Below are 27,683 nucleotides of genomic sequence, written 5' to 3' on the forward strand. Positions count from 1 at the left end.
CAGCCACATCTGGCTATGGACAATTTGAAAAGGGACTAGTCTGAATTGATACTGGATTTTGAAGGCTTAAGACAAAAAAGAATGTAAAAGATCTCATTAGCAATTTTCTATGTTGAGTGCATGTTGACATGATAATGTTTTTGATATTATTAAAATCAATTTTACTCATTTCCTTTTACTTCCTTTAATTTGGCTACTAGCAAATTTAAAATGACATTTGTGACTCATATTCATGGCTCATACTGTATTTAAAAAAAAAAAAATTTCCAGTAGGCTCCATGCCCAATGTGGGGCTTGAACTCACAACCCTGAGTTCAAGAGTCACATGCTCTACTAACTGAGCCACCCAGGCACCCCCACACTGTATTTTTATAGGTTAGTGCTGGAATTTCTCAGTCTCATCATTTCTTTTTCTTTGTTTTCCTGCTACCTTTATTTTTTAACTTTTTATTTTGAACTAATTTCAGACTGACAGAAAATTTGCAGAAAATTATATAGTTAATGTATAACCTTCCCCCAGATTCCTAGTGTTAATATCTCATAATACTTTTAACTCAACTACAGACCTTATTCAAATTTCAACAATTTTCCTTTTAATGTCCTTTTTCTGTTCCAGATTCTGATCCAGGATCCCACACTGCATTTAGTTATTATGCCTCTTTTGTCTCCTTAAATCTGTGACAGTTCCTAGTTTTTCCTGGTCTTACAGTTATATATAAGTATTATGAGATATTAACACTAGGAAGTTGAGGGAAGAATATACTAAACAGATTTCTCTACTGCAGGACTTACCAGAGCCTTGTCATTCCAAAGTACATTGTGAAGGATGCCAGTAAATTGTGTTTCTCAACAGTATTTGAATTCCTTATTTTTTCCCAGTCTCTCATTAATATTTATTTATTCATCCAGCTTTATTGAGATATAACTGACATATAACACTGTTTAAGTTTAAGGTATGCAACAAGACAACTTGATCCATGTATATATTGCAAAATAATTTTCACAATAAGGTTAGTTAACACTTCCATCACCTCACTAATGACCTTTGTGTGTGTGTGTGTGTGTGTTGAGAATATGAAAGATCTTAGCAACTTTAAAGTATACAATACAATACTGTTGACTATAGTTACCATGCTGTCCATTAGATCCTCAGAATTTATTCATCCTATAACTGGAAGGTTGTATCCTTTACCAACATCTCCCCATTTACCCCACTTCCAACCCCTGGCAACCACCATTCTACTCTGTTTCTGTGAAATTGGCTTTTTCAGATTCCACATATAAGTGAGATCATACAGTATTTGTCTTCCTCTGACTTATTTCACTTAGCAGAATGTCCTCAAGGTTCATCCATACTGTCGCGAGTAGCAAGATTTATTTTTTTATGGGTGAATAATGTTCCATTGTGTATATATTTATATATGTAAATATAATATATATAAATGTAATATATACGTATACATGCACACACATATATAAATGTGACCCACACACACTACATTTTCTTCATCCATTTATCTACTGATGTTTCCATGTCTTAGCTTTTATGAATGGTGCTGCAATGAACATGGAAGTGCAGATATCTTTCTGAAATTGCGTGACTCCTTTCTTTGAAGAGCATTTAATAGGACTAATGTTTCTCAAGAGCCATTTTGAGGATCACTGCCCAAACTTATCTAGTTAGTGGGGAAAAAGCAGTGTTCCTCAAAGGACATTCAGGACATGCTGCATGCAAAGTCACAAATGTTTCCTTTTGGGGAACACTGCTGAGAAGTAGGAATTGTAACATAGGAAGTAGCATGTGTCCTCCATCAGCCACCTCAGGTCTTTCCCACTGTCTACTCAGGGTATCTGGGCTCATGTCCAATCAGTAATTCCTCTCACAGATTTGCTCTACGAGGCTGAAGTCAGGAAGAGGAAAAAGGAGGGAGGAAAAAAGCAGGGTCCAACTTTGAAGTTGGTAATGCGTGCAAGAATAATCTCTGCACTGTGATAATGTCCAGGAAGAATGACAAGTAAGCCCAGAACAACAGATGGAGGTACATTTATTGATGGGTAGAGGTTTCAGCTCAGGAATGAAATCTTTGGAGACATGTAAATATAAAAATCAATAAAAAGGTCTACAAAGAAGGCCCTTCACAAGACATTAATGTCATCGATTGAACTCATCTCGCTGTTGGAAGTTGTTCACTGAAACTTAGAGCCAGTTGGAACTGAGTAATTTGCTTAAAGACACTAACTATTGATAACTGATAAATCTTTCGAAGGGTGAGGAGAGATTAAAATGTTTATCATTTACCACTTTACAATGTAAGCATGCTATTGTAGAAATGGCCTTCACTATATGGATTAACTCTTTTAATGCATATAAAGTATTTAATGTAGACAACTTTCAAAAGATACAAATAGCAGACATTCAAATAACTTCTGCATTCAAATGATTGGTCCTGCTCTTTATCCAACCCTCAGCCTTGCTCTAAAAAGCTATCAGTCGTTCCTTCCCCGATGGGGCCACTGTCATGGAGAGAATAGGGTCCTGCCTGATGCAAGCTTCTCCCATAACTCATTTTCTCTTCCCTCCAATGTTACGTAGAAGTATGGAAAGTAGGAAAAAGAGTTAGTGTTTTGGAGCCAGGTATAGTTGTATTGGAATCCTCATTTCAAAATTTACTAGTTCTGTGTCCTGAACCACATGGAATTGCCAACATTCATATGGGTTTGATTGGTAAATGGCAATTCCACGTGGTTCAGTCTAACATCTAAACTTCTGAGCTTTGGTTTTCTCACTTAAAAATGGGACTGCCTTTAATTGTGAAAATTACAGGTGTGAAAAGCACTTGACACACTCCTTGAACAGAGTGGAAGCTCAGGAAATGGGAATTGTTATCATTCACTTAGAGTATATCCCACGTATTCTTTCTTCCTCCTTCCTTCCCAGTTCAGTTACTGTCTTTTACTCACATGCAATCATTTTAATAACTTCCTTTTTCTCTCTTTCACCTCTTTCTTAACCATCTCAGAAATCTCTCTATACTGTCCTGCTCTTTCCATCCCTTCCCCCATACCCTCTGTCCACATGAGCAAAGGAAACTCATCACAACTAGTGAGTGTAAGAGTAATGGGGTGGGGGGAGACATACCCCTGTCGGTGATAAGACAGTCTAACATTTAGAAATACTATTAGATGTCATAAAGAACCTTTGCCATTAACCTCTAAGGCCCTTCAAAGTTCCCAAAGCAGCTTTCAAAATGTCCAAAGAAGTCCCTCTTACCATCTCTTCAATTGCTAATTAAAAACTGCTTTTCTTCAAGCATGGATTTCCAGACATATTTTAAAGATCATATTCAGTTTTGTAGCAACCTCTTAATTAATTATCTGGCATCTATGTTGTTCGTTGTAAATGCATACCATTTTAGTACTACAGGAGCTTTAGTAGGCTAGTCTTGGAAACTAACACACTTTACACTGCAAGAGGAAAATGATGACTTATAAATGAATTTTGGAAAAGCAATTTATTTGTAAATTTGGAGGAAATCAAATTGTTAAAATCCTGTAAGAACAAAGAAGGATAGTACAGGTGATGTCTCATTTGCTTTATTTTGTGAATTACAAATCCTAAACTAAAGCAAGTTGGTGCTTAGTATCTCTTTACAGAAAGCTATTTTGGGTGCTTAGAAAGTTTCTGAAATGCTGTTTGCAAGATCTCTGTAAAGTAACTGTAGTTTCTCTCTACTCTTAGCCAACAAGGGCTCTTCATTTTATAACTTCCTCAAAAGCATGTATATGCATGGCCAAAACACATGCATTCATATGAGATTTTTAAAGTTACCAACACATTATTTTGTAAAATTTTTCATTTCAAAAGTGAACTAAATTAACTCATTAAAAGGTCATCCTGTTATACATACTGTCTACTCGATGGAGGTTTGGGAATGTGCATTTTATGTACAATTATTTTTAATAAAAATCCACTGGATTCACAAATTAATATGGAATGTTGTCTAGAACATGGTAACCTGCAATCTACATTATTGCTGGGTATGACTGAAAGCAATATTTTATTCATATAAAATAATCAAAGTATCATTGATAGTGTTTTCAGACTTATCACCTAATTTCAGTCACTGACTCCCCTTTAAGATCATTTATGTAATTATAACATTATTCATTTGTATGTTATTATTTTGTTAGTTTTGGGGGACACTCTCATTTTTCTATACTCTTTAATCCAGTGGAAACAACTATCTTAAATTTTATTTATGTTACAAAATAACATATTTAAACTATAACAAGGTATAAACAAGTAACAAAACTAGAACCAGGGGTGCTAGCTGGCTCAGTTGGTAGAGCATGGGACTGTTGATTTCAGCGTTCTAAGTTTGAATCCCACATTGGGTGTAGAGATTACTTAAAATACAAATCTTAAAAGAAAATCCCCCAAACTGGAACTAGATGACCAAAACTCTACCCCCTTAAAATTATGGCTTGCTATAAAATAATTTTAGAAAGTGGCTTCAACAGACAAGTAGCCCAAAACCAATTGACATTAAATTTTCAAAAAAAAAAACTTTGCTACTATTTAAGGTGCAAAAAGGCCATTCTTTTTTTTTAAATTTAAATTCAATTAACATATAATGTATTATTGGTTTCAGAGGTAGAGTCAGTGATTCATCAGTCTTATGTAACACCCAGTGCTCATTATATCACATGCCCTCCTTAATGTCCATCACCCAGTTACCCCATCCCTCCACCCCTCTCCCCTCCAGCAACCCTCAGTTTGTTTCCTATGATTAAGAGTCTCTTACGGTTTGTCTCCCTCGAAAAAGGCCATTCTTATATTGTACAATTATAAGATGAGCCACGATATTTTGTCAACATTTGAACTATAAAATGGCTTGGATTTACACTGTTCAATATAAATATAATGCAAACCACAACGGGAGATGGATGTGTAATTTTAAATTTTCTAGTAGCTATACTTGAAACATAAAAAGAAACAGGTAAAATTAATTTAAATAATCTATTTAAACCAATATATTTAAAATATTACCATGTCAATGTCTAATCAATATAAAACATTATTAAATTTTTTTCATACGAAATCTTTGAAATCTCACGTGTTATACTTACAGCAGAACTCTATTCAGACTAGGCACACTTCACATGTTCAGTAGTCACATGTAAATAGTATATAATAGCCCAAGTCTAGATCTTTATCAATAAAGAGCTTTAGGTATTCAAATCAAACCTAATTTCTCCTATTTATCTAGTAGTATCTTTTGAACGTCTATTATTTTCTAATATTATGCTAAATTCTTACAGTATTTTGAACAACAGACCCTAGGTAACAATATAGACAATCAATTCGGATTCAACATACAATTTTCTACAACTAAGAGTCCTTAAAGTCATTATACCCCAGGTTATCTAAAGTAAGACTCACTATGATAAACACTGAGGTAACAAAGACTAATGTTGATAACAAAGGCTTACATTTATTAAAAAGCACTTACCATGTGTCAGACATTGTTCACATGTGAGAATTTTCACTTAATTCTCAGGATAACCCTAGGAGGTGGGTCCTATGATACTCAGAACTGTAGACTCCTAATACAGGTTTCACCTATGTGGATAGTGCTTCTCATCCCTCATTCAATGCAGTAATACTGGACCATACTTATTTAGTGCTTGCTATGGGTCAGGCACTAATGTTAACCAATTAAATGTCATTATTTCATTAAATTTCTCCAAAACCTTATAAGATAGGGATTATTAATTCCATTTTTCCAAGTTAAGAAATAGATTCAGAAAGCTTAATTATCTTATACAAAGACTGTAGCCAATAAGTGGAACTAAATCTTTGCTCATGCCATGCTATTTACTATAATGTATAGTCTACTTATACATAACTCATTTTGGACAAAAGAAGGTGCTTTTTCTGGGGACTCCCTTAAACACTTGGAAAGACAAGTCTTGCTTACTAGAAATAATTAGAAATTATTTTGAGCACAATCCAAATTGTGTGGTTCTAATAATAAGTGAAGGTAAGTTTAGTAGAAAGAGCTGGATCATTCTGGAACACAGATTAGAGGAGAAAATATTCTTTTTGGTTTTAAATGCCAGCATTGCCCAAGTGGCACTTATATCAGGAACCCACATATACAATCATTACAATAACTGCATTTAAAATAAGGACTGCCATTTGTTGAGTACTTTATCTTTTGCAACGCTTTGGATGTATTCTGACTTATGTGATCCTTATAATCACATTAGTAGGGCAGACGAAATATATGTTCATTTTATCATTGAGGGAAAAAGAGACTGACGTGTCCAGGATCGCATAGTAGCTCTTTGTTGAAAGAGCCAAGTCCAAAGTCAGATTTTGTTAATCTGAGTCTAGCATGCTTTTCTATAAGTCAGTGTTCCCAAGAATCTGGTACAAGTAGCCCTAGTGGTTGTGATATGATTTTAGCTATAAGCAGGACTGCTCTTTATTTTTGCAGTCAATATTTATCTTTATGGATATTCGAAAAATATATGGAGTACAGCAAACCATTATTTCAAGGGCTTTATTGCTTAGTATGTATTAAGTTACAAAAGTGAGTTTAACCAAATGAAAATGTTAAGTAAATAACAGCCCAGGTGGTAAGTACATATGGTAAAAACCTAACCGAAATTTACGAGAGACCACCTTATATAATGCCATATATTTCCTAATAGAAACTATTACTTGTAGTTTCTATTTTGGTGCAGATTCTAAGGGACAAGTTGTACATGTAATTTTTTCTTTGCTTAAAAAAGAATATGTAACACCAATGGTGACTAAAGCATTTTACACCCTCAACATTATTCAATTTGGCTTTACGTAACAATTCTTTGTATTATTATCTTTCCTTCTTCACTATGCTGTCAACTCCTTGGGGACAATGACTTTATTCATCTTGGTGGTCCTCAGTGTGCTGAGACATTTACCTCAATTAGGTTAGTATTTTAGAAAGAAACAGAGACCTACTTAAGTTACATCAAGAAAAAGAGCCTATTTTCAGAAGGACATGTGTGGACAGATCTAGAAGTAAAAATGATAGAGGCAACTCTGCGGTCAATGGCTCACCTCCCATCCCCCTCTCAGGACATGATTCCACACAGTTCTCTATTTCTCTCTGATACCCTCCTTCCTCCAACTGGCTTCCATTCTGACTCAGAATTTGTTTCCTTATAATTTTGGCTCTTCCATAGCCTCTCTGGCTTTGACTGCACCTCACTTGTGATCTGCAACCCCCTCCCTTTCTCCAGCTTCTTAGTGCAAATTCTCCAAATAGGGAATCTGATTGGTCTACCATTGCTCTTGACAACAGGTCACTCAATCATTTGTTTAAAAAAAACAAAACAAAACAAAACAAAAACTATTGCATCTAATAAGTATCTCAACTTTACATGTCCAATATAGAACAATTGATTCATGTCCCACCAACCCGCTACCACTATCATCTCAGTTCTTGGGCCCCAAACCTTGATTCCCTCTTTGCTTTACCTTCTTCCCATATATTCTTTCCATCAGCCAATTCTATGACCATACCTTTAAGTATATCCTAAATCTTTCCAGTTTTCTCCTTTGCAACTGATAAAACTCTAATTTAAGTCACCATTATCTCCTGCTTACATTAGCCAATAGTCATTTAACTGTTCTTCTTGTCCCACCAAAAAATATATTTTTCACATAGCAGCTAAAATAATTCCTGAAATATACAAGGATGTCCACTCTCACCTCTTTTATTCAACATAGTACTGGAAGTCCTAGACACAGCAATCAGACAAGAAAACAAAATAAAATGCATCCAAATTGGCAAGGAAGAAGTAGAACTTTCACTATTTGCAGACAACATGATACTACATACAGAAAACCCTAAAGACTCCACCAAAAAACTACAAGAACTGATAAATGAATATAGTAAGGTCACAGGATAGATCAATATACGGAAATCTGTTGCATTTCTATACACTAATAATGAAGTAGCAGAAAGAGAAATTAAGAAGACAATACCATTTACAACTGCACCCAATATAATAAGATACCTAGGAATAAACTTAACCAAGGAGGTGAAAGACCTGTACTCTGAAAACTATAAAGCACTGCTGAAAGAAATTGAAAATGACGCATACAAATGGAAAGATATTCCATGCTCACAGATTGGAAGAACAAATAATGTTAGAATGTCCATATTACGTAAAACCATCTACAGATTTAATGCAATCTCTATCAAAATACCAAGAGCATTTTTCACAGAACAAGAACAAATAATCCTAAAATTTGTATGGAACCACAAAAGACCCCAAGAAGCCAAAGCAATCTAGAAAAGACGGACAAAATTGGAGGTATCACAATCCCAGATTTCAAGATATACTACAAAGCTGTAGTAATCAAAACAGTATGGTACTGCCACAAAAATAGACACATAGATCAATGACAGAGTAGCTTAAAAATAAAAATTATATGGTCAATTAATCTTCAACAAAGGAGGCAAGAATATGCAATGGAAAAAACAGTCTCTTCAACAAATGGTGTTGGGAAAACTGGACAGCAATATGCAAAAGAATGAAACTGGACCACTTTCCTACACCATACACAACATAAACTCAAAATGGATTAAAGATCTAAATATGAGACCTGAAACCATAAAAATCCTAGAAGAGAGCACAGTCAGTAATTTCTCTGACATTGGCTGTAGTAATGTTTTTCTAGATATGTCTCCTGAGGCAAGGGAAATAAAAGCAAAAATAAACTATTGGGGCTACATCAAAATAAAAAGCTTCTGTACAGTGAAGGAAACAATCAACAAAAGCTAAAAGGCTACCTACAGAATGGGAGAAGATATTTGCAAGTGACATATCCAATAAAGGGTTAGTATCTAAAATACATAAAGAACTTATATAACTAAACACCCCAAGAACAAATAATCCAATTAAAAATGGGCAGAAGACATGAACAGACACTTCTCTAAAGGAGACATCTGGATGGCCAACAGACACACGAAAAGATGTTCTACATCACTCATCATCAGGGAAATGCAAACCAAAACCACAATGAGATATCACTTCACACTTGTCAGAGTGGCCAAAATAAAAAACACAAGAAACAACAAGTGTTTGCAAGGACGTGGAGAAAAAAGAACCCTCGTGCTCTGTTGGTGGAAATGCAAATTGGTGCAGCCACTGTGGAAAAGAGTATGGAGGTTCCTCAAAAAATTAAAAATGGAACTACCATATGATCCAGTAATTCCACTACTGGGTATTTACCCAAAGAACATGAAAACTACTTCAAAAAGACATATGACCCCTATGATTATTGAAGCATTATTTACAATAGCCAAATTATGGAAGCAGACCAAATGTCCATAGATAGATGAATGGAAAAGAAGATATGGTAAAAATATAAAATGGAATATTAGTCAGCCATAAAAAGAATGAAACCTTGTCTTTTGTAACATGGATGGATCTAGAAGGTATAAAGCTAAGTGAAATAAATCAGTCAGATAAAGACAAATGCCATATGATTTCACTCATATGTGGAATTTAAGAAACAAAACAAATGAACAAAGAAAAAAAGACAAACCAAGAAACAGACTCTTAACTATAGAGAACACACTGGTGGTTCTCACAGGCGAGGTGGGGGGATGGATGAAACAGGTGAAGGGGATTAAGAGTACACTTATGATGAGTACTGAGTAATCTGTAGTATTGTTGAATCACTATATTGTACACCTGAAACTAATATAACACTGTATGTTAACTATACTGGAATGAAAAATTAAAAAAAATTCTTAAAATATGTAAATCAGATCATATTACTCTCCTACTTTTAAGCAAAGGATTTCTGCTGCATCTAGAATAAAGTGCCTTACATGGCTCAGGATGTTCTATCTGATGTTGCTCCTGCCTGCCTCAATGCATTCCACTCTCCCTCTCATCCACTGTGTTCTTACTATATTCTCCTACTTACTCCTTTACTGTACCAGGTCCCCTCTTCCCTTTGCACTTGCTTTTCTTCTCCTCCTTCTCCTTCTCCTTCTTCTTTTCTTCTTCTTCTTCTTTTCTTTTCTTTCTTTTCTTTTCTCTTCTCCTCCTTCTCCCCCTTCTCCCCCTCCTCCTCCTCCTCCTCCTCCTCCTCCTTCTTCTTATTTTTTTTGCACTTGCTTTTCTTTCTGCAGGAATTTCTTCTCCAGATCTTCACATGGCTCATTCTTTTCAGGTCATTCAGGTCTTAGCTCAAATATCCCCTCCTAAGAGGAACTTCCTTGCCTGTCCCTTTCCCAGTTATTCTCCACCAATCACTGTTTAATTTTTGTCATTACACCTGTTGTTATCTGACATGATCTTGGTCTTTGGTTTGTTTGCTTGTTTTCTTTCTCTGCTCCTTCCTCTTATTGTAATGTCAAGCTCCAAGAGAAGAAAGACCCAATCTATCATGTTCTCCACTGGACCTCCAGCACCAAAAACTGGACCTCTTTGCATGGAGTAGGCATTCAAAAAAATGTGCTAAATGAATGAATGAGCCTCTCTTTGTCCCAGCAACCATTCATAGACTGTTGACCAACTAATAATTTGGTGCCTACCCATCATAAAATTAGCCAAAATGGGTGGGGCCTCTAGGACCCAAACATGGCTGCACATGGTTTAGATCTGTAGCAGAGGGCAAGCACCCTATAATCATCTGGTTACATACTTGGCACCCAATTACTGATCAAATGAGTAAATGGACAAGTTCAAAAGTTCAGCAAGTCTCTGAAGACTTCTGGTGATGCACAGTAAGACTGAAAGAAGAGCTGAGTGTGCTTTGTTTTTTTTTTTCATACTGTCTATGTTTCTCTTCCAGAAAGCATTTTAAAAAGTGCTAGAGACACACTGTTTATTTGGCTAGTGGCATTTGGTTGAAAATTGAAGTGATTTTTAAAACTACAGAAACATAGTCATCTGGGCACTAGTGATGAGCTCGAGCTAGAAAGTAATTCATATTACATTTTCATTTAGTCTTGCACAACATAAGGCATTTATATTCATTTTCTTCTATGGCACTGTGTGCTCCAATATGGGATATTTATGCTTTATTTTTTTATCTGCATAAAGGAAACAACAAACTTTATCATTCTTTAGAGAACATTCATTTTGCAGAGGGACCAAATCCCATCTCTAAAGACCATGGTAATCAGAGTAGTAGTTTCAGGTTTGGAAATGGTAAAGTTCATGTCAGTCTAAGATGATGGCTTAAAGTGACAAAAAAAAATCATATTTAATGGTTCATTATCCATAGCATTTATTCTGTCCTAACAATTGCTTGTGGTGACTTGCAAAAAGACGGGAGAGACCAGTCCCTTCTCATTTTGACAAGCAATAAACTCAACCTAGAGGTAAATAAGAATAAATTCTTGAAAATTAACCCCGAAGACAAACTCTTTCATATTCTTGTATCTGTGAGGGAAGAGGGGTTAGCAAACAAGTTCTCTTTGCAACTATTGGGCAGACTGTTTTTAATGCCAACATTTTATGAGGGTTTGTTAAGGTGAGCACCATGACGTAAATTAATTTGATACATGAATTCTTAAAAAGTTCTATCATGCTGTGTAAATATTAATTTGTTAATTTAGGCAATTCGTTACAGACCTCCTTATCATTAGTAAAGATTAATAGGGCCTTAATTCTAATTATCTGCACTATGACTCTGTGTGATGGTAATATTAGGTAAGGATTTCAAGGAAATTAGTACAAATTTCTGTATAGTTGAGAACTTGCTGTGGGTCTTGAATGAGACATATAAACTTTCTGTGTTTCAGTTTCATCAATGTTGAGTATTTCTTTTAAAAGACTATGCTCCATGAAAAGAGAATCTCTTTTTCTTTTTGATTTCCTTCATTGACAGGCCCGATGCCTGGCACCATACTGAACACTTATTGTATCGATTAATAAATCTCATAGGAGTTCACTGAAGAATGCTGATTTAATGAAGCAACTGGGATGGGGCAAGTGATAAGATATTTTTGCCAGGGATCAGGTGTAAAGAAAGATGGACATGGCATTCTCCAAAAATTTTGCCAGGAATATAAATGTCTAATAGTTATATAACAATGTGTTTATCTTCTCCAATGATTAAAGAAGCACATTTATTGTATTCCATATTGGGAAGAATGTGAAGAACAGGCACCTTCATATCCTCTTGGTGGGCATATAAATTCTTTACTGAAGAGGTATTTGGCAAAATCTATAAAAAATTAAGTTTTGTATACCTTTGCCCCAGGAACTTACCTTACACATGAAGTCATAAAATGTAGCATTACTTATAATTGTGAAAAACTGGAACAGCCTAAATATCCATCAGTAGGTGATTGGCTTAATAAATTTTAGTACAGTTGTGCAATAAATTATGGTATAACAATGAGGCCAAAGAATGTGGTAGACCCATAAGGGCTGACATGGAATTAAAAAAGCAATTTAAAAAAATAAGAATTAATTTGCAAAATAATATTTACACTTAGAATCAACCTGCATAAAAAATGAGTGCATGCAAAGAAAAAGCTTGCAATGCTATCCATCAGAACTCTTGATAGTGATTACCTCTGAGAAGTTACATTAAAGGAGATTCTGATATTCTACTTCATTCACTTCTGTACAGTGGGATTTTTCAGGACAGAAAATAAAATGTGTTCCTTTTCTAATAAAGTAAATTATATTTTAAAATGTAGTTATAAACAACAGAAAATGAGACAGTTTTGGATGATGGGATGTAAGATAGAGGAAGAAAGGATGGAAAAATGAAACCCTTGGTAGGTATGCTAAAATAAAGTATGAATGTGGAGGCTGTTGAACATAATTCTCAGCTAATTTTTAAAGATTCCAAGAGCTAATCAAGTGCATCTCAGACGAAGTCCCAACTCTGCAAGTGACTCTCTGCACTTTCCACTTATTTATGATATCTCAGTGCTGGGCTTAAGGAGCATTACAACTACAAATCCTTCATTGTAATCAAAGATGTTCAGGCTCCCTGATTAGTAGCTGGGAACTCTCAGCTCACCAACTCCTGCTTCCTTCCAAATCCACCTTTTTGCCAGGGACATGAGGATCTGCCATAGCACTAAACCCTCTGGAATAACTTTGTTAGAAAACCATGTCATTTATTTGACTCCTTAACACCTAGCCTCCAAGTGACAGCTACTACTTCAGCACAGAATCTTACAAAATAAAAAGTGAAAAGTTCTACAAACTGTATCAGCAACAGCTCATTTATTTCAGATTCTAGCCAGCTGTAAAAAAGGAAAAATGGTGATCATTACAGCACCAGCCTGGAGTTGTTTTCCTTCACAGTTTATTCCTGGACGTGGGAAATCAACTGGAAGGCAAATGCCAGTAATTCTGAGCCCCAAGGAATACAGTGTCTCTGAGAACCATTCCCTAAATTCCTCTTGCCTGCCCAGCCCGCCTGTCTGTGGGGAACAGGCTATAGATCTGGGAGGGAGGGAAGGAGTCACTGTGATTGTGGGGGTTTGTCAACCTAAGGACATCACTACTGTTCCTTACAGTGCAATGGTGAAGAGCCTTTGAGGTAAGCCAAACCTAGATATTCAAATCCCAGTATTGCCACTTATCAGCTGTATGACCTTGGGCAAGTCATTCAACCTCAGTGAGCCTGTTTTTGCACCTGTCAAGTAAAGTTCAGAGTCACTGTCTCATAGAGATGTTATTTCCCAGGGATGTTAGAACATAATATATGGGACATGTTTTGCACAGTTCCTCTTATCTGGTAAAATTATCTGGCTTTTATTTGATCATAATGGTGCTGATCATGATGATGATGAGAATCATCATCACCATCATCATGATCATCATCCCTGTTAGAAGAGAGTTTGGGGTGGCTGTAAATAACTCTGTTAAAACACTCATGGGCATCAAAAGATTTAGACAGGTTTCCAGGTTTGGCATTTACTAGCTGCATGATCTTGAAAAAGATTTAAGTCTCTGCGTGCTGATATGTAAAAAGGGGAATAAAAATACTCTGGCTCAGCTTTCGTTAACAGTGTTGTTTGACAATCCAGGGGATAATGACCATACCAATAATTATACACACACACATACACACACACACATACATATACACACATACATATATATAAGATGAAAAAATTAACACATCCATCCTACTTTCTGATTTCTACCCTCATTTCCACTTGGTCTAGTGGGGAGAGGCAACTTGTGCTTCAGTCTTTTTGGCAGGGGCTGGGGGGGGACATGCTCAAAAGCACATAATGGGGTGACAGTGAAATTGCTACAGTTCACCCATTACTACACAGTTTAAATTACTATTTGCTTCTTTGTCACATTTGGAAATAACAAAAAATAGAAATATCCATTTGCTTATTCATGGTAACTTTCTTTTTCTATTTTATCACGCTAAGCGTAACAAATAAGGCAAGTGTTTGCTTAAACCAAAGTGTAATCTCAAATTTTTTTAAGAAAAATCCATCAACGTTAAAACGCAAAATATCAGGCAATTGCAAATTGAAGCTCTACTTATTTCTCCCTAGGTCCCCAATCCTCCACCTTCCGTGTGTCTAAGAATCACATGGGCCCACCTGGCACTAATGCTGAGTAGTAGGTCTGCAGCAAGATCTTGGAATCTCTATTTTTACCAAGCTTTCTACATGATACAGACACAGGTAGGGGTCCCTGAACCTCACACCAGGAGAGATTCTCAAGTCCTGAGTCATGTCCTGGCTCTGCACTCCCATAGCTGGGTCCTAGAAGGGGAATCAGGAATGTGAATCTCAGCCTTACGGTTGTCATCGCTGTTACACACACTCAGCCCTGAGGCGTTTACCTTCCTGTTCGGACTGCAGAGCATCTGGCAAGCAGGCAGCTTGAGCACTTGCCTCCTCTTTGTTTGACCTTGTGGCCCCCTGACAATTCAATTCATTTCATGGCTCACAAAATGCCATTCTTTCCGGGATAGGTGGGGCTGGGAAAGGAGAGGGAACACAGGTCCCCCACCACTCAACTGACAGCAGCTTGACCTCATAAAGTCTATTGTGTGACTTCTGGCCACCAGCTTGATAGCTCTAGGGGATGCAGAGAATGTTCTAACATTTCTCTGTTTCCAGAAAAGAAGGAAGCAGAGGTGGAGGTTAATGGGACCTTGGAACAGCACCTAACATTTTCAAGGGATGGGACATACAGATAGATATGAGTGGGATGTTTCCTTCGGACATTCCTAGCTGTTCCTATAGCTGAATTCCTTTGCTCTTTTCTAGGCAACTTGGTCTCTGACTTTGTCTCTCTGTCTCTCTAATTCTAGGAAGGAAAACAGACAAAAGAAAGAACTAGAACTTATTTTTATAACTCTGAAGAAAAGCAATGCTTGCATCCTTTCAAGGTGTAGAGCTTCTCCCAGGTAATGAGTTCTGCTCACCACACTCCCTCATGCCTGCTCTGTAAAATTACACACAGTGAGACCAAGAACAACATAAAAGGCTCACTCAGCATACGCTAATTTAATCTCTGCCACTTGTCAACTCCCTCGGGGAGCTCCACAGAAACAACAGCCTTGATCACATAACCTACAATCATTCTCAGTAAGTGCCCCCCAATCCTGGTCTTGAAAATCCTGTTCAGATTTTACCTAAATAGAACAAATATTAGGCAAGCCCTGTGAAGCTGAAAGAAAGAGACTTGTATAAAGTAATTTCATTGAATCTTCATATTTCCTTCTGCTCTCTCTAAAGCAGTGTCGGTGGCATGATCAGGGTTCCTGGCCAAGATCAAGTACAACTGTTGCCCTAAGAAGGAAAGCAATGTATTTCCATCTTCGTAGAATTAGGGGTCTAATTCTCTCTTAAGAAAGTTTTAACTCAGGGGGCGCCTGGGTGGCTCAGTCAGTTAAGCGTCTGCCCTCGGCTCAGGTCATGATCTCAGTGTCCTGGCATCAAGCCCTGCATCGGGATCCCTGTTCAGTGGGGAGCCTGCTTCTCCCTCTCCCTCTGTCTGCTGCTCCCCCTGCTTGTGCTCTTCATTTCTCTCTCTGTGTCAAATAAATAAATAAAAATCTTTAAAAAAAAAAAAGAAAATTTCAATTCAATATTCTCATTTTATAGATAAGGAAAACAGGTTCAAATGGGAACTCTGTGCTGGTCATTGCCTATTTGTTCTCAGTTCCCTCCTCCTTCCACATTCTTTTCTGCATTTCGGGAGCTTGATTTCCTTACCAATTGGCTTCCAGTTAGGTTCAACCAATGGGAAGCTCCAGTGGGAGACTAGAGGGTGGCAGTAAGGGAGAAGCCAGGGTATCTCTCCCTCTCTTTCTCTTGCTGCTTTGGGCAGTATCTCTCGCGGTGGCTGCATCTCTTTTATGTTTCATGCTCCTTCTGGATGCCTCCTCCTTCCATAGTCCCAGCTTCTGCCACACAGGCCCCATCCTCTGCTCTAATAAGATCCCTTCTTCCCTTTATGCCTCTTGCTCGGGGGGGTCAGTAAACACCTGCCAATATGCAAAACTGAGGATATTTTGTAGGTACTTATATAATGTAATCATTAAAAAATATATAAACCATTCTCAGCTCACACACCATGCGAAAAAGGCAGTGGGCTGGCTGGATTTGGCTCAAGAGCCTTACTTTGCCATCTCCTGTTCTAGCCCTAGGGGCGGGGGTGTTGTCGCACAGTTACTAACCTCTGGATTGCCTCTTGGTCCCCCTTCCCATAATGCAACCCCTGTCTACCTAGTTCCCTATCTTACCTTTTAAAAATTGAGCCATCAGGGATGAGCTCTCTTTTTCTGACTGGACCTTGACTGATGCTGGCAATGACTTGTTTACAACTAGTAGAATTATTGTCCACTTCATAAATTTCTTATGGCTTTCTGAAATGTGGGTGCAAACATATCTCAATGGAATCCTGTAAGTTTCCATTTAAATTAGGTCAGCTGGTTGCCTACGTGTGTGTGACCATTCTGGTTGACGTCCTCATGCAGTGTTGAAAAACTCATGGCACTAAGAGGTGCCTATAAGCCAAAGTTGGCCTCCATGCTGACCAAATGCTACCTAACATCACTGGCAAAAGTGATGGAGAAAGCTGGGAAAAGATGACCAACAGGGTTGGGTTGTAGATGCAAATTCCCATAGGAGGTGAGGCATGGATGACGATGTGAATATGAAGTGCTACCTACCACACAGCACCCTCTGACCACCTCTACCCCTGTCCAAGTCACCACCAACCCTCCCCTGGATGGCTGCCACTGTCTCCTAACTGGCCTCCCTGACTCCACTACTGCCCCATGCCCCCTTAAGACTATCTATTTTATAGCCACAAGCAAGATCTTTCAAAAACATAATGTTGCATGATTCTGCTGCTCAAAACCTCCAAAGACTTCCCATCTCACCCTGTATAATATCCAAATTCCTCATATTATCCCACGAGACCCTATGTGATCCAGCTTCTGTCTGCTTCTTCAAGTTCATCTCCTGCCTCCCTCCCTCAGCCTCACTCCAACCCAGCAAGGCTGGTCTCCTTGCTGATCTTCAGACCCTCCCCAAGCTCAGACATCAGGCCTCTACGCTTGCTCCTCCCTCTCCCAGGAATATGCCCCTTGGGGCTTTGAGGCAAGCTCTGTCACTCGCTCTCCCTCTCTCAATTCTTGCAGATCCGCACTCCAATGTCACTTCTCAGGGAGGTTGCTCCCAACCAGCTAATCTAACACAACACAGCTCCTCCTGCAATCTCTTTTATCTTCTTAATTTCCTGTCAGCATTGTCCATGCTGTTCCATTGGCTTAGAACATTCTTTCCTCTTCTCTTTTTACTGGCTTAAATGCTATCTCTTCAGGGAGGGCCTTCTGGATCATTCTTTCTATATAGGTGTCCTTTAACTCTCTCCACTCCACCAACACTTATTTTACTTCTCTATGCAATGTTCACCTTCTTCCTGGAAATTACCACTACTCTCTCTCTCTCTCTCTTTCTGTGTGTGTGTGTGTGTGTGTGTATTCTTTGTCCACATCTTTAATGTCTTCCTCCCATCCCTGTATAATTGTAAATTTTAAGAGGGAAGGGGCTATGTCCACTTCACCAATATATACCATGTGCCTCCACAGCACAGGGCCTTGTACACTGTAGGTGCTTAATAAATACTTATTGAGAAAATGACTAAGTGATATGGGGTAATTCACAGAAGTAGCAAAGACGATTAAAGAATCTCCTCACCCTATTAGAGGCCATCCGTCACCCATCCACATCTCTCTGGGTTTCTCTAATGGTTTTCGAATGCAAGCATCTGAGATCTCTGCTTGAAGGCTTTGTTGGGCTGCAAGTGTATGCTTGGTCTGCATGCAGTGCCAGGGAGTTAACAGAAGCTGCAGTAGTAGTTTTTGACCAATATGGCCAATAGGAGTTGGTAGATAATTATCCCAGCTTCATCACTTGCCTGATAGAATTACTCTGAAGCATATTATCTGTGTTTTCCTAGAAGTCTCAGTTGCCCCAATTGATCATGGTGGTACCTTGCTCATTAATCTACTCTTTAATGGTTTTCTTCCCTTTCCCCATGCCTTACTGGTGCTGTCAGGGATCACATGCCCAGACACTACAAATCCTTGTGTCAGGGGGTGCTTCTGTGAGAATCCAACTAAGGCATCCTCCTAAGTCCCCACCACCACTCATCTTTTGGGGAAGTGTTGCAACATAAGTGCTCTAATCTACACAGTGGGGTGGGGATGGAGTAATTTGTCATTCACTAATTTTTTCATTTAACTCATTCCATGCCAGCAGCCACTGTACATGTTTTCTGTGATCTCTGCAGATACTCCCTACAAATGACAGTTCTTGTCTTCACTGCAGGAATCTCCAAACACGGCTGTCCTTATTCTTGGTCTACAGCTATGCCAGTTCCTTGCATTACATTCTATTAATCAAGGGCATCTGGGTGGCTCAATCAGTTAAGTGACTGACTCTTGATTTCAGCTCAGGTCACGATCTCAGGGTCCTGAGGTTGAGCCCTTCATCGGGGGTCCATGCTCAGCAGGAAGCCTGCTTGAGGATTTTCTCTCTCCCTCTGCCTCTACCCTCACTTGTACATGCGCGCTCTCTCTCTCAAATAAATAAATAAATCTCTTAAAAAAAAGAAAAACTATTAATCGTATCCACAACAAGGACACTACAATTCAGTGAACTCTTCATGTGTGCCAAACTCTGTGTTACATAAATAACTTGTATGACTTAACTGAAAGGTCACAACCATGCTAAGAGGAAAGTACTATTATTTCCTTCTTACAATAAGGAAACCTAGGCCCAGGGAGATTATAACTTGTCCATCCGCTAGGTGGCAGAGCTTAGATTTGAAGCCAGATGTTTGGCGAAAGATACCCCATTAACACTTTGGCTACACCACCCTCAAATCTTCTCAGCCCTCCCTGCCCCATAGAACCACCAGGTCTCATCACACACAAAATTTATTTTAATGCACAACATTATGATGAGATACTGTAGTTATAAAGTTTCTGAAACGTTAGCCAAAAAGAGTGAAACCCTTCGGTAATGAGAAACAATAAACAAATGCTTAAATGTAATTGCAAATGCAGCATTTCCTGAACACAAGGAATAAAACATTGCAGCCCTTAACATTTTTATTTTCCCCAAATTGGCCCTTATGGTAAAAAGAACAGTTTATCACCACTGCTCTAGGGTATGGATCTTAGAGAAAGAATGCTTTTCCACCAACAGAGCTAGCATTACTAGGTAATGGCCCAAATTTCACAGATTTCCTGGCATCAACATACACCTGCACCATTCCAAACAGGAGTGGCAGAATCAGAGCAAGTGGCTATGGTTATAAAGGGGAGAACAGGGCTTATGCAGCCAGTGCCCAGCTGAGCACCCCAGCTTGCCTTTCCCTCAATACAGAAGACCGCTTCTCAAATTCCATTTCAAGAATCTTGAGGAACATATCACCCAGTGCTCGGGTGTTATACGCAAACAATGAATCATGAAACACTACATCAAAAACTAATGATGTAATGTATGGTGATTAACATAACATAATAAAATAAAAAAAATGTAAAAAAAAAAAAATCATGAGGAACAGACTCAGAATCTCATTCCCCCACCCCACTCAGGCCACACAACCCCAGCAGTACCATGTTAATGCCACTGAACATTCTCCATTCTGTCACGTTGGGAGGATTTCATTCTCCCATTAGTTTAATGAGAAAAAATACAGACCTGATGATACCTTCAATGACAACTTAAATAAGCATTAAAGATAAGAGCCAAAACCAAGTTAATGAATGTGAGACAGTTAAATATGTATGCACTTTTTAATGTTTGCATATGGGAGAGAGAGAGTTGGGGAAGCTACCATTCTGGGTAAAATGTAACATAATAAAGGGGTTGTTTTGTTGTCTTGGGGGTATTTTTGCTAATTAACCAAAATAATCATCTTTTTTAGCTCTCTATTTTTAATTCCTTTCTTGATAATGGAAGTAGAAATATTATACTAAAAGAGAACTTATTGAATGCCAGGCCTTGTTTTAAGCATTTTCCATATATGATTCACTTAATACAATACTACTGTGAAATATGTAACACTGTCTCTGTTTTACAGATAAAACAAAGAGGTAGGCAACTTTCTCAATAAAACATGACTAGTAAGTATCAAAGTGGGGATTTGAACCCAGGCAGTCCATCTTTATAGTTCAAGCTATACTATGTTGTTTCAGTAGATTAACGGTATAAAAAGTCATAAAATCTTATTATAGAAAATCTGGAAAATGTAGAAAGTATAAAAAGAATATTTGATTCATTCATAATTTCACCATAGAGAAATAAATTAACAATTTGATGCAACGATCATGACATAATCTTCATAAATATGATTTAGTTTTTGTTATTTGGGTATCCCATGAGAAAAGAAGTGTGGTTAACCACCAAATTTAGAGAATATATTTGGGATGGACTGACAAAGTATAGACTATGTCTTATACAAAATTTATTTTGGAGGTGCCATAGATCACTTCCCAAATCTGAGCAATCTTCTATTTTTCAGAAACTGAGGTTGAAGTACATGCTAGTATGACTTCCAAAGGAAGAGACCCACCATTTTGCTAAGATACCATGAATAGAGAAAACCAACTATGGCTTCATATTTTCTTCTAGAACAGTGGTTTTTAAAGTGCTTGTAGGAGACCCAGGGTTCTAAGGAGATACTGGAGGGGCTGCAGCAGGGAGTGGGCGATGTGTTTGGCAGGGAGAGGGCGAAGGAAGACCAGCTCTGTGCTTCAAGCCCCTTTCCTCACTGGCTTCAGCTTTCTCAGGGACTCCCATCTGTTCTAGATACAGAGCTTCTGAGCAAGGTAGTGTTTGGAAGACAAGTGTCTGCTACTGAAAAAATAATAGTGCACTATCTTTGTCTCAGAACCCAACTAAAAATATTTCAAAGAAGTGGGCCACTGTCCTCATAGATGACAATAAACATTTGTATCCAATTTCTTCAGCTGCCTTTTATTGGGTAATATGTCTTGGGAAGAAAATTAAGCCCAATACCAGAAACTGTTTGCTTGAAGTATCTTTTCAAATTGTACACTTAGCCAAGGATTGCATGAAATTAAATATTACTCTGTTCGCCACCAAAAACAAAACAAAACAAAACAGGCACTGTTTTCCTATCTAAACAGGTCTCTTGATTACTCTCTTCCAGTATGAGAGACAGAGAGACCTGGGTGCAATGTTTAGTGACTTGTTGATCTTCAAATCTTAATGGACTGACCTTCAAATTATCTGTTGCTACCAATCTTTTGGTAGGAAGTCATTGTGAAGGTAACGCAGACCTTACAATTTCATGAATAATGTTACTAAGCATCCTACCCCTGCTGCCCAGCCATTGACATTTATCTCCTGTGCTAGATTCCAGCCATTGGTAGTTCTTATCTCCTATCCTAGATCCCACATATTGATCAATGAGTGTGCACTGGCTTGGCCATTCTCCATTAAAGCCAAGGAATGCATCCAGAACTTTAGAAGTGTCAAGCACCCCTCCCTCCACCCCCATCAGCCTCATTTCTACTCATGCAGGTAGCTTTTATTACCAAATTACCAGGGATTCTATCCTCAATATTACCGAGTTTTACACTTAGTTTAGAGAGTATCTACTTGAGCAGAGGTGTTTGCAACTTCTATCAGTTCTACTCTTAAAAACCATTCAGTATATTGGTATAAATGCCACTTCCCATGATTCATTGGCTATGAGCTGAGGCACTTTTGTTTTGGACTAGGGAAAGTTCACTAAATCAATATAATAAGGATGTGTTCCATGATACACAGATCCTCTGAGATGCTCAGTGAGGAAATGTGTCTGCAGTCAAGCATATTTGAGAAACATTGTATTTCTCTTGGTGATTCAAAATGTGCATTAGAAAAGCAGAGTGCTAAGAAGTATTTCTTAAATTTATTTGACCATATAATTTTTAATTTATCCCTCACCCCTTCTCTCCCTCCCTCCTTCTTTTCTTCATTAAACATTAAATACCTAGGGCTCCATGGGAAAGATTTTGGAAAATACTGTACTTTCCTATTTAAGAAAAGTTTTCAGGGGTCAATTTCTACTTTTCTCTGTAATCCCAGAGCCAGCACCATGTCTGGCACAAGGTGATTACTCAATAAATATTTAATTGAAGTGAACAAGAGAGTAGATTAATGAGATGCCAAACATCGGGCTGAAAGTTGTTTTAAAAAATAATACCAGGGATGCCTGGGTGGCTCAGTCGGTTAAGTGTCTACCTTCAGCTCAGGTCATGATCCCAGAGGCCTGGGATCAAGTCCCCATCAGACTCCCTGCTCAGCGGGGAGTCTGCTTCTCCCTCTGCTGCTCCCCCTGCTTGTGCTCTCTCTCTCTCTGTCAAATAAATAAAAATCTTAAAAAAAAAAAAATACCAGGTAGGGGCACCTGGGTGGCCCAGTCGGTTAATTGTCAGACTCCTGATTTTGGCTCAGGTCATGATCTCACGGTCGTGAGATCGAGCCCAGCATCAGGCTCCATGTTGGGTGTGGAGCTTGCTTAAGATTCTCTCCCTCCCTTTCCCTCTGTCCCTCCCCCTCCTCTAAAATAAGAAAGAAATGCCCTCTCTGTGAGCATGAATGGCCATCTCCTACCTGAATGGGTAGGCAAATGCTATGTCAATGCTGAGGTTACTTTCCGTCTTGTTGGCACAGTCCACACTCAGCCGCAGGCCTCCAGAATAGCCACCACATGTTGCAAATGCAAAGATTGCAAAAAGCTGTGGAGAACAAAAAAAACAAGAAAGAAGAGAGTCATTAGAATCATGCTAATCTAATGAAATATATAAATAGGAGTTTACTGTCTGGGTTGAGAGAGGTTATGTTTCTTCTGAAATGTGGCATTATATTTGGTTCAGGAAGGAAGATGAAAGCCAGGAGGATGATGGGGACTGTAGAGGTGGTCTCTGAAAAATAGTCCGGCAAGCTGGGGTAACTTTGCTTGGAGGAAAACTGAACACAAGGACAAAATATCTGTGTTCGACTGTGTAAAGAGCTGTCATGCCTCAGAAGGTAGAGATACGATCTCATATCAAAACATCTGGAAAGTTACACACTAAGGGATTAATGACGGATGTCTCCAGGTGGGAAGAATTTGAGGTGTCTCCTTGCTTTCTTCTTTTGGTTTATCTGTGTCTTCTGCAATAAACATATTTTATCTTTTGGAGTAATATAGTTTTTTGTTTTTTTTTTTTTAAAGGCATAGTCAGAATTTGAGAGCTAAAGAGCTTTGGGAGAGTAGATGAGTATCTAGAAGGCTCTACTTCAGAGCATCTGATTTCAGTATGTCAGCCTCAAAGCCTCCCCAGTTGTTACATCTCTGTATTAGTTGCTCTTTGTCAACTATTAAAAGGTTCAGCTGGTTACCAACTAATGTCATAGTCTATCCTGGTGTAGAACATGGGTCTGTGGGAATTAGGTACTGAAAATGAGGAGCAGGAAATCAGGGAAGGCTTTAAGAAAGAAGATACATCTGGGAGACCAAGGATGGCGTAAGATGGGAAGCAAATGCTAAACCTTGTCTGCTTAGTTTGGCTAAATTCAAAAGTATTTCCTGCTCATTTCCAAAGAAAGTCAGTCAAGTGCACTTAACACTAACCCATGTTGTAATACTCCCATTTATTTTATTTTCATTTTGGAATTCAGGTTCTTGAGGTAGTTTGGGGTCCCATTAGGAACACTAGCTCACTTTGCACAGCAAACAGAATTATTGTGTAAGGGTTAAGTGCATGGGTTCTGGAATGTGATCTTGGGAAGGTTCCTTAATTTCCCCATGCCTTGGTTTCCTCATCAGTAAAACAGCATTGATAATAACTCTTCTGGGTCATTTTGCTATTGGTGATATAAAGCAGACAGTTGCTGTGGACAAGAAGGCTGCTGGAACTGGTAATGTTACCAAGCCTATTCAGAAAGCACAGAAGACAAAATGAGTGTTATCCATAACACCTGCCACCTCAGTCTTACTCGATAGAAGAGTCTTAGAGCTGTTGGCCTCAACTGGCCATCTAACTTTAATAGGAAAGACTGGTTAATGATAAAACCTTCACAGGGAAAGGAATATTTTGGGGACCATTTTTTTTTTCTGTGTGTGGCAGTTTTAAGTTACTAGTTTTTAAAATCAGTATTTTAAAAATGGAAACAACTTGACCAAAAGACATAGTAGATATAGTAAGAGAAAACTGTGTTTATATGTGTTACTGTGTATAAAGCATTTAGAACAGATCTTGGCAGAGGAAAAGTATTCAATAAACGTTAACAAATGTTATTACTCTAAATGGATGTGGATGGCTCCTTAGATGTTCCAGGCCATAAAATAGGAAATTTAGACTTACTCTCTAGCTAAATTGACGCAACCATCAGCCCCAGTGAACTGGCATCCAAGCACTCCAGAAAAACTGATCTGTTTTGCTTTGCTTTGCTTCCTAATTTGCCTCATCAATAGCATTTGAGGAGGCGTTCAGAAGCTACTCCAATCCACTCCACCATCTGGGGCTGATACACACAGAACACCAAGACTGAAGGGAACCTGATTTTTATCCCTGTGGTGTGCATCTGCTCACTTCTCACGACCAAATGCTCTCTTTCTTCAGCTTTTAGTATTGGTAAGAATAAGTAGGGAGTGAGTTTAAGTGCTCAATGTTTAAATCTAAGTTGTATTATATAATACTGGATGTCTCAGCCCTTTGTTCCCTGTCAGAATACTGCCTTTGGTAAGACTTCTTCCAGAAGAAAGAGTGGAGTAATGGAGCCCTGAGCTCTGTGGTATGGCTATGGAGACAGCTCTTATCCTGCTCAAGCTTCCTCATCTGTAAGACAGGAATGTCCTCTGTAACTCCTTGAATCACTGAGAGAATTAAATAAGATGGAATACATATTTATGTGCAGCCCCTCTCAATTCATGCAGAGACTTAGTGGTATTTACACATGTATACTTCTATGGGGCAAGAGTCCTAAGGGTGTAACCAGCACTTGTACATGTCAAGGTTAGGAGGAATTGTCTATTCTTGTCATTATTAAGTGCCTATTATAGGCCAGGTATTGGGCCCAGCACTTAACATATGTGATATTATTTTCTCTTAACAGCAATGATGTGGGCGTGTGTGTGAAGCTTAGCATTCCCATATTAAAGATGTAGCAGAATAGCATAATGGCTCTAAGCAGTTGCATTTTAAAAAATTCCTTGAAACATTAAAATGTAGCAAGTTAGATTTGAAGGGACATAAAGATAAATCCTGTTAATTTCAGTGCTTAATAGCTATAAGGGAACTACCCTTGGCTTTTCATCTTACATTAAAGTGCTTTATATACAGTAAGGTATTATTAATACTACCATGTAATGAACTTAAGATGGAATGGTAATTATGTATTTAACTATTCAAAATGTTAGATGCATAGAAGGAAGGTGTCAGACTATTAAAACCACACACACCACTAGTTTTTCTTTTAACTTCTATCGAGCTCTGAAAACATTAAGACATTGTACTTGAGTTAAATATGGTACCTATGGGCTTTCTGGTTAACTTTCTCCCTTCCCCCAGTCCTTACTGATTAAAGGGAAATCATACTGTGTGACCAATATCAAATTCACATGGGTTTGGTGAGGATTAAACAGATAATGTTTGTACAACACTGGGAGAGTCAGATCCTGCTGAGTGAATAACGTATTACAGGCATGGTTGATTCCATATCTGGGAGAGTGAAATCAACTCCCTCAGATTCTATCAGCTAGGGGCCTAGGTCTATAATTGGAATACATCAAGACAGAGTGGGGAGAGGGGACCGGAAGCTCTTTGGTGGGTCAAAATTCCCTTGGTGTTGAAGAGGAATGTAGAGTGGGAGGGAACTCAGAAAATGCTCTCACGGATTCCCCTCCCAGAAGTCCGCCCAACCGCTCCTCCCTAGGTGGTCAGGCAGAGCAGTTGTGGGAGTCAGGCAGAACCTGAGTGTGAGTCCAATTCCTAGCTGTCTGACACTGAGCAAGTTATTTAACTTCTCCAAACCTCAGTTCCTCCATCTCTTAAATCAGGACTAATTCACTGGTTCATTCAGCAGACGTTCAGTGGTGTACTTACTTGGCGTCAGCTGGGAGGGAACAGGAAAATAAAAAAGAGAAAACACAAAGACAAAGAAGGCCCCTGCTCACTATGGAGCTCAACACTGGATGGGGGGACAGAGTCAGACAGAACATACAAGTGAAACAATTACACATTGTGCTATATGTTTTGTGGGGGGGGAAGCTCTTCTAGACAGGGAGGTACACCTGATGAAAGTTACATGTAAGCTAAGACCTTCAGGATGAAGGACAGGAAGCCATGGGGAGTGGAGGGAAGTGCTCTGGGCAGACGGAACAGCTCAAGTGAAACCCCAAGGGAGGAAAGCTTGTCAATGGGAGGTCAATGTGGCAATCAGATCATGAAAGAGGCTGAGAAGAATAGTGTTTACCTCATACAGTTTTGTGTGCTTTAGCTGGGAGAACATATGTAAGGCATCAGGTTCACAGCCCTCAGCAAACATTAAAGTGTCTCCTCCTCCTTCTGCTTCTCTGCTACTATTACTATCACCACTACACTACTGAAGGAACTAAGAACTCCAGAGGAAAATTCACTTGCCCCCACTCAGCTAGAGCAGAGTTGGAACTAGATTCCTGGTCTCTGGACTCCCTGAGTCAGCATTCTTCTAATTAGCTCTACAATAGCAGGGAGAACAATTCCTTGCCACCTGGGTGGGAGTTAACTGTCAAATGTTCCAGGCTTCTTTACCCAGAAATGCACCATGGTGCTTTAGTGGCCTGAGGTTCTCCATGTTTCTTCTGAGTGTCTGACAGGCACATATGGGCAAGTTCACTAGCCAAGCAGAATGGATGCTTTGTGATCAATTTGTCCTCCCTCCTCCCTCCCTACTTCTCTCCCTCCCTCCTTCCTTCCCTCCCTCCTCCTTCTTCCTTCCTTCCTTCCTTCCTTCCTTCCTTCCTTCCTTCCTTCCTTCCACTCTTGATCAGGTGGAGGATTTTAGAAGGAGGTTCTTGGAAGACATAAAGAGATAGAAACTTCCTTATCTTGACAACCGTTTCTCTGAGAGGCCGTTAAAATTAGCAAGAGGAAGGTTTGT

The 27,683-nt window shown here is 38.7% G+C and overlaps 1 protein-coding gene across 2 annotated transcripts in view; it reads right to left on the reverse strand.

Moving 5' to 3' along the window:
* Positions 1 to 27,683, reverse strand: part of SYNPR (synaptoporin) — a 307,158-nt gene that overhangs the window by 90,329 nt on the left and 189,146 nt on the right. For both annotated transcript variants that reach the window (XM_036066303.2, XM_036066377.2), the window contains one exon: positions 23,172 to 23,296. In XM_036066303.2, coding sequence (XP_035922196.1) covers positions 23,172 to 23,296 — 125 coding nt within the window. The remainder of the gene's footprint in view (positions 1 to 23,171; positions 23,297 to 27,683) is intronic.

The sequence above is a fragment of the Halichoerus grypus genome, chromosome 1 (assembly GCF_964656455.1).
Source record: "Halichoerus grypus chromosome 1, mHalGry1.hap1.1, whole genome shotgun sequence".
Lineage (NCBI taxonomy): Eukaryota > Metazoa > Chordata > Mammalia > Carnivora > Phocidae > Halichoerus > Halichoerus grypus.